Raw genomic sequence first — 13,175 nt, 5'->3', positions numbered from 1 at the left:
AGGGGTCTCACCAGCATGCCCTGCATGCTCACACAAGGCATGCTGGAGCTTCCAAGGGCCACACGGCCCCCGATCCTCTCAGCCCCTGCCAGCTCTGTAACGGCTCTGTAACGGAGCCGGCAGTCATGTGGGTTCTTCCCACTCACCCTCCCCAGGTGGCTCCCATTGATCGTGGGAACTGCCTTTACATGTGAGCACTGTAAGATATTTCCCTTAGGGGATAGGGCTGCTCTGGGAAGAGCACCTGCATGCTTGCATGCAAAAGGTTCCATGTTCCCTCCCTGGCATCTCCAAGACAAGGCTGAGAGACTTCTGCCTGTAACCTTGGAGAAGCCACTAACAGTCCACGTAGACAATCCTGAGCTAGATGGACAAATGGTCTGACTCAGCGTAAGGCAGCTTCCTATGTTCCAACTAGAATAATTGGTCTGGGGAAACCAAGGGTTGGCAAAGAATGTTAATAGGGAATGAGGATTTTGCTGTACAATAAATGCTTATACAAGTAAGGTAATTAATATTGTTAGTTTATCTTATTAATGAAATTTGCTTAATATTTTCAACACATATAGAAAATGGGACAGATTTCCTTTAGAAAATATTGAGGCTATTTTCATGAGCATGCAAAACCAGGTTAAGGGAGCCCCGTCCGGTTTTGTAAGCTTGTGAGAACCGCTGGGCTCAAGGGCAAGCCTGGTGGCTCCAGAGCAGCAAGCCTACCAAAGCAGCCCCCTAGTTAAATGAGGTTAACAGAGTGAGCGCTCTGTTAACCTCATTTTTGAATTGTATGTCTGTCGTGGCTGCTTGCAGCTGCGGCGGGAACACTTGGGGGGGGGAGTGGGCTCCCAGTAATTCACTGCGTACTCACATGGTGCATTATTAGGACTCCAGTGGGTGGGGTGCTGCATGGCGGCACTTCCCTGCACCCGTCCCATGGAGCAGCCGGGCGAGCTGTGGATGGCCTGCAGGAGAGCTGCCACTTGTCTGGGTGGGCAATCCACCCATCCAGGGAATAGTAAGAGATCATCTGCAGGGAGGATTGGGCTAACCCACCACTCTTCCCACAGACCTCCTTTTGTCACTTCACACTGCTTGAGTGAAGCGCCTCACTGAGCTGGGTCTCACGATCGGTGAGACCCGGTCTAGCAGGGTGTACAGGGAGAGCGGGCATGAGCAGAGAGGGAGCCCTGGGCAGCCGGAACAGCTGCCCACACAATTGCTGGCTCCGTGACAGAGCCGGCGGGGGCTGGGGACAGGGATGTAACTACCATTAGGCAAGGGGAGGTGGCTGCCTGGGGACCCCCATGCCTCAAGGGGCTCCCCAGAGGCAAGTCACATGAGGCAAGTCACATGACTATATATTGTGAAGTGTGTGTGTGTATCAGCGAGGGGTCCATTTTAAAATTTTTTCTCCAGGCCCACTCCAGCCTTGTTCCACCCCTGGCTGGGGAGCTCGGGGGCCGCGCCCCCAGCCCCCGCCGGAGCCGGGAGGTGGCTTTTTGCTTCCCCTCCGGGGGGTCTACTCATGAGTAGCCACGGCGCTGAGCCGTGCCATGGCTATGCATGATCAGATTGCCCAGGTTAGCAGAGTGCTTGCTCCACAAACCCAGGCTAAGGGGAGGGCTACAGAAGCGAGTGACCCGCTTTTAAGCTACCAGGCTAGCCTGCAAGCCCGGTGGTTTACACGATCAGCAAAAATCGGCTTAGGCTCTCCTAGCCCGAATTTTGCCAATCATGAGACTAGCCCCACTATCTTTTTGGATCAGGTCAAACCTTCCAGTCTGCTTTCCTGGCTAGTTTTCTCTTCCTGTTCAAAGAGGATGTAACAGGAAAGACTGGGGTGAGGAGAGAGGTCAGTACTAGGCCAACTGAAATCTGCAAGGGAGATTTCCCTGCACCCTCCTGCACACATGGTCTCACCCAGCCCATTTCCTGGCCAGAAAGGAAGTTAAGGGATTGGCCTGGCTCCTGGGACGCTAAAGGAGTCTTCTGCCAACCTGGCTACACTGGTTTCTGCTGATGTTTCTGGGGTGGTGGAATGAGTGAATGAGACTTCTTTAGACCTCTTAAAAAAACAAAACCAGACCATAATATACTATGACCATATTTTTTGATGTTTTGCTTTAAAGTTCCAGTCTGGTGGATGGGGGAGGAGGGGACGAGAAATATCTGAGGGGAGGATATCTCTTGCTACCATTTGGAGTCACCCCTGCAGGCACAGCCACATATTTTCAGTGCCCTGTTCTAGCAAACCTGAGATGGTTTGTGATGGGCGCTGTGGAGCACCTCCAGGCCAGCCAGCTTCATCAATTCAGAGACTGGCTGGCTTTAAGGATGTCACTGTAGTATTATATCTCTCTAGTGAAATATATCTGGGGTGGTGTTATTTTTTTTGCTTTTGTTTTTATACTTCAAATGTCTGAGCTCATATGCATGCACATTTGCTCATATGCTTGCACATGTTTTTGTTCAATTCTTTTCTGTTGTATGTTTGGCTGTCCATGTGCATTGCCAGGATCAAGCCTGATCCCGTCGGTCCCTTTGCTGGCAGCCCGAATTTTTACCCTGGCCTTTAGCCAGAGTTTACAAGAGTAAGTGCATCTTAACCCCGGGACCAGGGTCGTAAGTATGCTTGGGCCACACGCAGCCCGAGCATACACAACATTGACACCCTGAGTGTCCAACTGCTGGGGGAATCCCACAATGTGACGTACTTATTGCATGATGCATTGTGGGATTACTGGAGGCTGAGAAAATGAATCCTGGACTCCAGAGATTTGCTTTGCATGGAGCAGCAAGGATTTTGTGGGAGAACGATGGCGTGCAGAAGAGGCATTTGGAAAAGGTCTTGGGGAGAAGGGAGGTTCATCACTGTCTTTCCCCACCACTCCCTCCCTCCACTGGTATCATGGCCACGTGCACAACCACATTGTTTTATTTTATCATTCTAAGCTGCTTTGTGTGGTAATCTATGGAAAAACCAGGGGATACATTTAATAAACAACAAATAAAAGACATGCAAGAGAAACATACATTTATAATTTATATAATACTGGTATAAAATATATACCAATCTTTATGTTAAAGGATTTATTTTATAATATGCAAAATTCTGTGCTCTACCAGTAACAATTACAGATAACCACTATTCAATGCTTTGAGTTCTCTCTTGCCTGTCATGCATATCCCTCAATATGTTTTTTTTTTTTTTAAAGAAAGAACTGACAAACAATATATATACTGTACCTCAGACCACACTCCAGCCTCCCACACTGTCATGCAATCTTGTCCTTCGCAGCGCTGTGCTGAAGTGGGTTTTGGTCCAAGACAATCTCTCTCACGGGCTCTGATCAAGGTCCCATTTCTGAGTTGCTGAGTACAGGCTACCTGTCTATTCTGGGTTCCCTTCCCACAGGTCCTTGAGCAAAGAGTCCATTCTGTCATCATCCACCTACATAATAAATGGAAAAATACAAACCATGGGTTTGCTAGATTTTCCTACCACAATCAGGATGATTGCTAAATATATTTTCTAGTATTGTTTAATTAAAAGGAAAACAAGTGAATTTACCTCATTGATGCAACATGCACAGCTACTTCTTTGAGGTCACTGATACAGCCACTTAAGAAAACCAAGTTTTTTCCAGAAAGGCAGCTTTACTGTGTGATCAAGTGTGATGAATACTAACCAGGACCACTACAAGCTGTCCACATAGACAGCTTCTCTTTCTGCTTCCTTTTCCCTTTCTTCCATCCACACATGGAGCTTTCAAATTGAAAATGTGCACGTGTCAGCTCCCTGCCTGCCTTCCCCCACCCCAGGCACAGCTATCTATCCCCTCTAGAATCCCCCACTCATTCCCCCTACCACTTCCTACCCATCATCCTATCATTCCCACCCACCCCCATTGTGTGCATGTGTGGTAGCTGGGGACCACACTGAAATATGAACTTGATGCCAACAATAATATTTGTTTCTTTGAGTGTCTTTGAGTATTTGCGCACATGCAGGAGTGCTGCCAAGCACCATAGCTTCTGCTAGGGTCACACAGTAAAGAATATACAACAGGTTTTTGATGTCGGGGGGGGGAGAGTCTTTTCTGGGCTTTGACTGTGCTTCACCTTTAGGCAGGTGGTAGCCAAGTTACTTCAATGGGTTTCTGCTCTGCACCTGCTGGTATTTTTTTTTACGGGGGGAGGGTAATTTGTGTACTTTTATTGTTTTGTACATTTACCCTTTCCCTTTTACTCAGGAAAATATAGCAGGCAGTAAAATCTCAATTTTGATTTTGCTTCCCCACCTCTTTTTTATTTTTTGTTTGTTTTGCTTGTTTTGCTTGAGCATTCATGTACAGAAGGGGTTTTCAATCCTTTTCATCCATAGTACCTTTTCAAACAAGGTACTATGTCACCATTCTGAGGTCACTTGCACCAGGCGACTTATCCTGCTTCTGCCTGCCATGTTATGGGTAGTAAGATGAGAAATAAGTTTCCAGATAATGGTAAAAGCCATGAAAATAGACTTTTACTGCCACAGAAACATGCACAAATACTCCTTTAAAAAAGAACTAAAAAAAGAAACAAGTGCAGAGCAGAAACCAAGCAAAGTAACTTGGCTACCAGCTGTCCAAATGGGAAGCACAGTCAAAAGCCCAAAAACCAAATAGCAGCATATACAGGTACATGTACATTAGTAGGGCAATACAGGTACATGTACATTGGTACATTAGGGCCAAACTACACATTGTATTATTAAATGTGTCTTTGACCCAAATGTGCTTACCTTTTACAAAAATAATTTGGAGCTTCCCTTGAGGGACAAATAGAAGTGGCAGAGGTCCCCAGTCTGCATTAGAACTGCAGTAGGGTCTGAAGTAGCACCTCATGCAGTGCTCCTTCCAAGTCTAAGCATCAATTAAAGTCTTAACTATTTGACTCACTATCACCTTGTCTGGCATGGCTGTTCATTACACTTTCGGATTTGTGGTTCAGGTTTTGTCAAATATTTGCATTTCTTGTTGTCCACAAAACTGATATTTTTATTCATAATCTTTGTGCAGGATACAGTTGTCTTTCTTTCTCCTAGTAAGACACAAAATAGAAGTTTGTGGAGCTGAAGAAAACTTTGATTTAAAAGTGGTTTCTTAGGCAATGATTTTCATTTAAATGCCAGCCGGTATTAAAAAGAACTACTTTAATTGTGCTCAGGGCTTTTGACCTTTGAGCAGCAGATTCACAAATATTGTGAATCTATCACAAACCCCCTATCACAAGCAGCTTTTGAAAGCTCCTTCAGTTTCCAGAGTGCTCTGCTGTGTGGCAGAGAGGGCTGTCCTTTCAACTACAACCCCAAGGCTTCCTTGGGCAGTTTCACTGGACCTAGGCACTGCCATTTATACATGTCAGAACTGAAAAAAAGAAAAATTATTCATAAGAAGATATTCTAATTGAAAACTTAGATTTACACATGTACATTTGCAAAGAATGTACCAGAGATGATACTAAAAAAAGACAAAACATGAATTATAAAATAGGCTTAGAAAAATGGAGACAAACGATGTTTTAAGAATAATCTATCAATTAAAAAAGCAAATAAATTCAATATACATTCTATTTGTACTCTTCTCTCCATAGCTAGCTAGCTAGCTAGCTAGCTAGATACTAGGTCAGTCTACACATACCCATACCATCGCACAATATCAATTGAGCATACCATCGCACAATATCCTTAATTTCACATGCTAGCAAAATAATGCTCAAGATCATCCAACACAGATTAGAGCCCTATGTGGAAAGGGAAATGCTCGATGTTCAAGCTGGTTTCAGAAAAGGCCAAGGAACAAGAGACATCATTGCTGATGAACGCTGGATAATTGAGAAAGCCAAAGAATACCAAAAAGAAGTCAATGTGCTTTATTGACTACAGAAAAGCCTTCACTTGCGTCGACCATGTCAAGTTGTGGAATATCCTTAGGAGAATGGGCATCCCAGAACATCTCATTGTTCTCATGAGAAACTTATATACAGGACAGGAAGCCACAGTCCAGACAGAACATGGTGAAACAGACTGGTTCCTGATCAGCAAAGGAGTAAGACAAGGCTGTCTACTTTCTCCTTCTTTATTCAACTTGTATGCTGAACATATACCGAGAGAAGCTAGATTGGAAGAAGATGAGCGTGGCTTTAAAGTTGGAGGAAGAAACATCAATAACTTGCGCTACGCTGATGACACCACTCTGATATCTGAGAATGTGGATGATCTGCAAGCTCTAGTAATGAAAGTTAAGGAGAACAGTGAAAAAATGGGACTATAACTAAATGTAAAGCTGACTAAATTAATGACAATGGGTACAGCAATCAGCCTCAGAATTGATAATGAAGACCTTGAAGTGGTGGATAGCTTCTGCCTTTTAGAATCAACCATTAACAGTAAAGGATCCAGCAGTCAAGAAATACGCTGCAGACTAGCACTTGGTAGAACTGCAATGAAGGACTTGGAAAGGATATTTAAATGCCATGACATGTCTATACCTACGAAGATTAGGATCGTTTGGACAATGGTTTTCCCCATGACACTCTATGGATGCGAAAGCTGGACTTTGAAGAAGCAAGATAGAAAAAGCATTGATGCTTTTGAATCTTGGTGCTGGAGAAGACTTTTGAAGATACCATGGACAGCCAGGAAAACAAGCAAATGGATCATAGAACAAATCAATCCAGAATTTTCACTCAATGCACAAATGAGCAGGCTCAAACTATCATAATTTGGACACATTATGCAAAATAGCTCCCTTGAGAAGTCCATTATGCTGGGAAAAATTGAAGGAAAGACAAGAAGAGAATGACCAGCAGCAAGGTGGATGTACTCGATGATGACAGCAATGAATGCACCACTGGGAAACCTTAAAGGCCAAGTTGAAGATAGATCATCCTGGACAGAATCTATCTATGTGGTTGCTAAAAGTCGACACCAACTTGGCGGCACTTAATCAATCAATCAATCAATCAATCAATCAATCAATCAATCAAAATGAATCACCATTCTTAAACTCTTTAAGATTAAGTTTAGATATAAAATATTTTTATAATAATAAAATATTTTTATTTGAAAATATTTGAATAAAAAGTTGAAGAAGAAAAATAGGTTTTCTAAGCCCACGGGATCAACAGCAAACATAACACCCATTTGCTACTACACTTGTTACAACAGATAATGATGGTACATCGTCATGAAAATGAAATCCTTTCCTAAGTATTAATCTATGCAAGAATGTAAAATCAGTGTTTCTAGAACAAATGTGCTACATATTTGATCCTCCACCACCACTGGGTTAACATTAAAAACCTGAGGCAAAATTCTGATGTATATTATTGTAGTAAATGCAGCATTGTAAATGTAAATGTATTGAGCCTATGCTCTCACTGCCCCTTAGACTGCCAGCTCACAGCTGCCTGCGAACATTATGAGGCTGCAAGGGTCCACATAAGGAAAGTGAGCCACTTAAGAAAAGTGGGCAAATGGTTAGACACAGTTGGACTGAATAGCCATGGTTAAATTTATATTGCAGGTAAGGGGTGAAGGTGTTTTTAAACTTCTGTGCTGTGGTCCTTGTGAAAAGCTACGTGTTTCTACTTGAAAAAGCACACATACAAGGGCCTGTCCTGGTCCTGGTTGTCCTGTCCTAGTTGTCTGAGAGGTGAGGGAGGCAAGATAAGGCTGGTCTGACTTTAGAGAATTCTGAGAGAGCAAGTTGATCCAACAGCTGTCAAAGGTTGGGCTATTAACACTCACCAGTTATCATGGGGTATTTCTGTGCTCCTAGAGAATCAAAATATTAATTGTTGGTTCTTAATTCTATTTTTTTTGTCCATTTAGGGCATTGCCAGTTACATCCCAGTAAATAAAACCAGCAAAGAGCAGGTCATTACCATAAATAGTTTTGCCTCTAAAAAAAGCCCTGGTGGAGTACAAGTGTTCCCCATTAAGGGTACAGTTGTACCCCTGATTTAGTTGACTTACAAAACACCCACTCGTAGTGAAATGCCAAGACTTGAATGTCAAGTCTTTGAACTTTTGACCGTTCAGAATTAGAAGTCCCATGTCATCCAGTTATCATTGCCTATAATGCCCCTTTCCTACCACCAAGGACAGAAAAGCAAGTAAGCTTGACAACCAAGTAAGAACAGGAGGAGGAGAAGAGCAAAGCATAATGGATGCTCTTTCAACAGTAAGTGCTTCTGTGTACTTTTCTGCCATGGCTGCCAAGGCTGGCTAATATGGGGTACAGAGTTACCCCATAACAACAATATTTGCATTTTCTTGATATCTGGTGAAGGTGAAATACTTTTGAGCTCAGGCTACTGTTCCTGGGCTGCATGGAGAGTGGAAGCCTTTAAGGGATGGCCTCCTGGAATATGGCACTCCTTGTCTTCCACTCTCTCTGATCCTGCCTGGCTTGTTGCCAGCACTGGTGTGCTGATATCAGGCCATGCAATAGTGTGTAGGGTATACCTCAATCCCCACTAACTGAGCAAAGAGGCACCTTTTAAAAGTGGTGATTCTCTTTATTGAGCAGGGGAAGAGCACCTGGCCCTTTCCATCCCCAGCACAGCATCCCTCCAGTGGTTGTTGCTGGTTTCTATCTTATGTTTCTTTTTTAGACTGTGAGCCCTTTGGGGACAGGGAGCCATTTTATTTAAATCTGTGTAAACCATTTTGAGAACTTTTGTTGAAAAGTGGTATATAAATATACATTGTCGTTTATCTCTTCAGGAGGTTTGGGTTTGAAAGATGCTGCTTCAGGGTTGTTATGCTCGGAGGATGCTATTTTGGGGAAACTTCAGTTTTGGGAGTCTTTCAGGCATTAATGTCAATGTCTGGGGGCTGGGTCTAGAGCTGGTCCTTCCTCCACAGGGTAAGACTCAGAGTCACTATTCTGGGTAGGGATTTGGTAGTCTGGGCCATTACACTAACAATATGATTAACATAACATCTAGTTTGAGGCACAACTTTGGGATGTTACAGCACTCTAAAATTATGGAACTTATACAGTCTTCCCCATACCCAAATTTTATGTGCAGCCCTGAAAGTCCAGAGACTTAAATTTGGGATTCAAGCAAACGTCCAAAAGGTTTCCCCACAATCTTAAATAAAGGGAAAGAATCTGTACATATTAACCTATTTTTCATAAGAAGCACTCTCTGATCATGGAAGAGAATGTCAAAGATTCTGCATCTATGCTGTCCAGTGTATGAGTTAAAGACGCTGGATTTTGAGTTGAGAGACATCTAACAGTTCTAAAATATTTTTTAAAATAACAATTTCTACTTTATTCAGGGACATACCTGCCTTTATGTACGGTCCAATTTGATGAGCCAGCATGGTGTAGTGGTTATAGTGTTGGACTAGGACCAGGAGGACCCAAGTTCAAATCCCCATTCAGCTATGAAACTCACTTGGTGACTCTGGGCCAGATCTCTCAGCCTAACCTACCTCACAGGATTGTTGTAAGAATAAACATAACCATGTACACCTCTCTGAGCTCCTTGGAGGAGGAGCAGGATAGCAATGTAAAAATAAGTATCAATAAATAATTAAGTAGTGAAATTTTACGATAAATAGAAATTATTTTATGAAATAAGCTGAAAATAATGTTAGTGTTTGATCTTCATGTTTTTGACAACAATATTGTGCAGCTGTCAACAGGCACATCACTAGTACAGCAGCAGAAATCTTCAGTCATTAAACCAACAATATTTTCTTGTACCATGGATTTTAGCAACCATTACCTCCTCCACACACAGCATCACAGTCCTCCCAGCCTGAATGTGTCCACATAAAGAGAGGTTCTGATACTTTTGAACTCTGATTCTCAGGCAGAGGGTCCAAGGGAATAGTGTATTCATAGTGTAGCCCATAATTCTGATCTTGAAAAAGTAGAACCTGTAAACATATTCAGAATTTTTTAATAATAATGTGCCTAGATATCACGGGGGGGGGGGAGGTAGTAGATGTATGAAAGCGGAGAATATATCTTTGTGGCAAGGTTCACACCTTGCAAACGTAAGGTCCCAGGTTCAGTACACAGCATGTACCATTCTGGTAGCAGAGCCAGGAGAGCCCTCCTCCTAGGAGATACTGCCATGTACAGTAGATAATACTGGACTAGATGGGCCAATGGTCTGGTTCAGTATAAGAAAGCTTTGTCTACTCATCTGAGCAAACAAGAGAAATGGCCTGCATTGTTCTCTCTCTGACCGATGGCAGAGAGCTGCTATTCCAACATCCACAAAAGATGTTTAATGAAGATGTGTTCAAACCCTCATGGACAAAATCAGACGGCAAATACACTTTGGCTTGTTTGCTCTAGGATGCAAAGTGTTTAATCTGCCTGAAGAAGTAGTAGGGGGCAGACACATGCAGCAATTCCAAATGGCCACCATAAACTCAGTGGGCATGTCAGAAGATCCCTATCAGATTAGAATAGTTGCTCAGTGGAGAACGTGACCTCCATGCTACAAAAGTCTAAAACAATCCCACTAATTTCTGGGACACTTTAGTGATGTTCAATTAAACAAACAAACAAACAAACAAACAAACAAACAAACAAACAATTGAGTGCTTCTGTGGGCCACACAGGCCACTGCCTATTGTGTCTCTATTGTGTCACTGGTTGTGACTGGAGCTGTCTGTTGTGTGTTTATCCCTGCACAAATCTTCATTCCTCTGGGCTCACTTTCTCTGAGACAGAAGAGAAAGTCTCACTTTTAAAAGTCTAGAAAGATTTTAAAACATCATTTTAGGGTCTAAGCGTATAAGCATAAAATATTACTCTTATTTGAAACTGGAAACAAATGTGCTTCAATTTTCAGGAGTCTGGGAAACATCACTGTTTGAGAAACACAGATTATTTCATGTAAATGTAATTATCATCCTTTTATTGCAACAGCATTTCAAAAAGAGAGATATCAAATCATATTAATCTATAATAATTTTCATTATCATTGACAGAATTCACAGGGAGAATGAGATTTATACAAACTTCACTATTAACCCCAAAAACAACCACTCCAAAGCAATCTAACAGAATTTTGTTGAGAAGCTCTGTGTGTGTGTGTGTGTACACGCGCGTGCACATGCACACACATTAAATGAAGTGTATACTTGTCAGGAGAGCTTTAGTCATAGGGAGGCTATCTGCAATAGTCATTAGAAGCCTGCAGCAATATAGCAGAAATATATTGTGGTTACTTCTGGCCCAAGTACTTAAAACATCCAGTAAGCCTATATTATTAGAAATACATTTTTAGAAATAAATTTGAATCATCAAGTAATTTTGCTTCATGACTACAAAAACTTTCTATACCACTATCAAAATAGTGGTCAAAATTGTGTGTTTTAGGGAAACCCACTTCTAGTTTATGTTATGGTTAATACCACCACTTTAACCATACCTCATTTTTCATTTTCTCAACTCTGTTATGCTCTTTGTCCAACTCCCAGACAGCTGCAGAGATGGACACACAAATCCCCTAAGCATGTTGGGGTTCATTTACATGGAGGAGCTTATTTGCATGGGTTGGTATAGTTCCCTCCAATGAAACAAAAGGAGAAGTTGTTTCCAGTGGGACAGTTGTGTAGGAAAAATTTCTGTGTGCACAACAAAACTCTCATACCTGGAAGTAGATAATAGCTAAACAACACAGTTACTTCATTTTGTGCTATCATCATTACCATTTTTCATTGACTGAAGTAACTTCATATGTGTTCTAAGAGTAATAATATAGAAACACCTTTTTATTCAGAGAGCCAGTGTGGTGTAGTGGTTAGAGTGCTGGACAAGGACTGGGAAGACCCGAGTTCAAATCCCCATTCAGCCATAATACTAGCTGGGTGACTCTGGGCCAGTCACTTCTCTCTCAGCCTAGCCTACTTCACAGGGTTGTTGTGAAAGAGCAACTTAAGTATGTAGTACACCACTCTGGGCTCCTTGGAGGAAGAGTGGGATATAAATGTAATAATAATAATAATAATAATAATAATAATAATAATATTTATTACTGCTAGTCATGAAGGAACTATGTTATAATCTTTCCCTATACCCTCCTGTGTTATAATTTTGAATTGAGATGAGTATGTTTAATTCTTCGGATTCTTCCGTATATTGTTCAGGTTATGTAGCAATCTCTAAACTCTCCACATTACTATAGATTTTTTTGCAGACACACATGCGTTTTCAAAATATCACCCATGTGTATAAATTATGGGGAGACTTAATTTCAAAGAAATGTATGTATGTATTTATGTGCACCAATTTAGATTGATTATACTTTATAGTGTAAAATGGTTTTAGATTATTATCCATGCTACCATACCAATAAATGTAAGGGTGATGTGGTGGGACCTTTGGCAGAGATTTTCTCCCACAGACCTCTCCTAACATAATGGACAGTGGTACCAGCAATGTTGAATGTTCCAGAATGTTCTATCTTCCAGTCACTATTGATAGATTGTTTACTGGCATCTCGAAGAGCTGCAGATATATTGGGAAACAGTATAGAAGAAATTGGTTCAATTTTTTATAATCATTCTCCTATTATCCTATCAGAACAATTTTTCATGTTGACGGAGCAAAAAGGTCCAAGTTTCAAAGCTGTTTATGATTCATAAGCATAAGACAATAAACAAATCTCAGCAAGAAAACGTTTTGCCTTTTCCCAGTTGGGATTAATGACAAAAGCCATATGTGTAATCATTTTTTGAAAATCTTCCACATTCAGAACACAGTTCAATGAAAGGGTGAATGTGGGGGGAAAGGACTTCAGGTATTAGTCCATAGTTTTACAATATGGATAATACAGGATATTCAATTTAGATGTAATGCTAACTTTACACAAAGGTTCTTGAACATGCTATTTTTATAATTCTGATAGGATGTGGGATGAGACAAGTGGGTCTAATTACATACTTCCATAAATTAATGGAAACCTTTTGTACTACTATAGCTGAATCCTCAAAATCCTTTTAAACACAAATCTATTACTAGAAGTACTAGAGTTCTAAACTTACTAAATACTACAGTATGTGATCTAGCTTAGTGGCTTTAAAAAAGAAGATTAGAAGCCTGAAGCCAATGGATTGACTGGTTAGTTCCAGTGTATATGTGAAATAAGGTCTC

At 41.5% G+C, this 13,175-nt stretch overlaps 1 protein-coding gene across 5 annotated transcripts in view; it reads right to left on the bottom strand.

The window, feature by feature from the left end:
- The window catches only part of ADAMTS19 (ADAM metallopeptidase with thrombospondin type 1 motif 19), a 190,732-nt gene that overhangs the window by 26,501 nt on the left and 151,056 nt on the right, over positions 1-13,175 (bottom strand). For 3 of the 5 annotated variants that reach the window (XM_053302857.1, XM_053302858.1, XM_053302860.1), the window contains 4 exons: positions 12,373-12,530; positions 9,787-9,940; positions 4,944-5,079; positions 3,244-3,448 (listed from right to left, as the gene is read on the bottom strand). In XM_053302857.1, the coding sequence (XP_053158832.1) occupies positions 3,244-3,448; positions 4,944-5,079; positions 9,787-9,940; positions 12,373-12,530 (653 nt within the window). Of the gene's footprint in view, positions 1-3,243; positions 3,449-4,937; positions 5,080-9,786; positions 9,941-12,372; positions 12,531-13,175 lie in introns of those variants that run through there. The other 2 variants (XM_053302861.1, XM_053302859.1) reach the window with 2 other exon arrangements.

This window comes from Hemicordylus capensis, chromosome 2 (genome assembly GCF_027244095.1).
Source record: "Hemicordylus capensis ecotype Gifberg chromosome 2, rHemCap1.1.pri, whole genome shotgun sequence".
NCBI classification, from domain to species: domain Eukaryota; kingdom Metazoa; phylum Chordata; class Lepidosauria; order Squamata; family Cordylidae; genus Hemicordylus; species Hemicordylus capensis.
The sequence above is the reverse complement of the archived record's forward strand: the minus strand, read 5'-3'. Positions and strand labels throughout refer to the sequence as shown.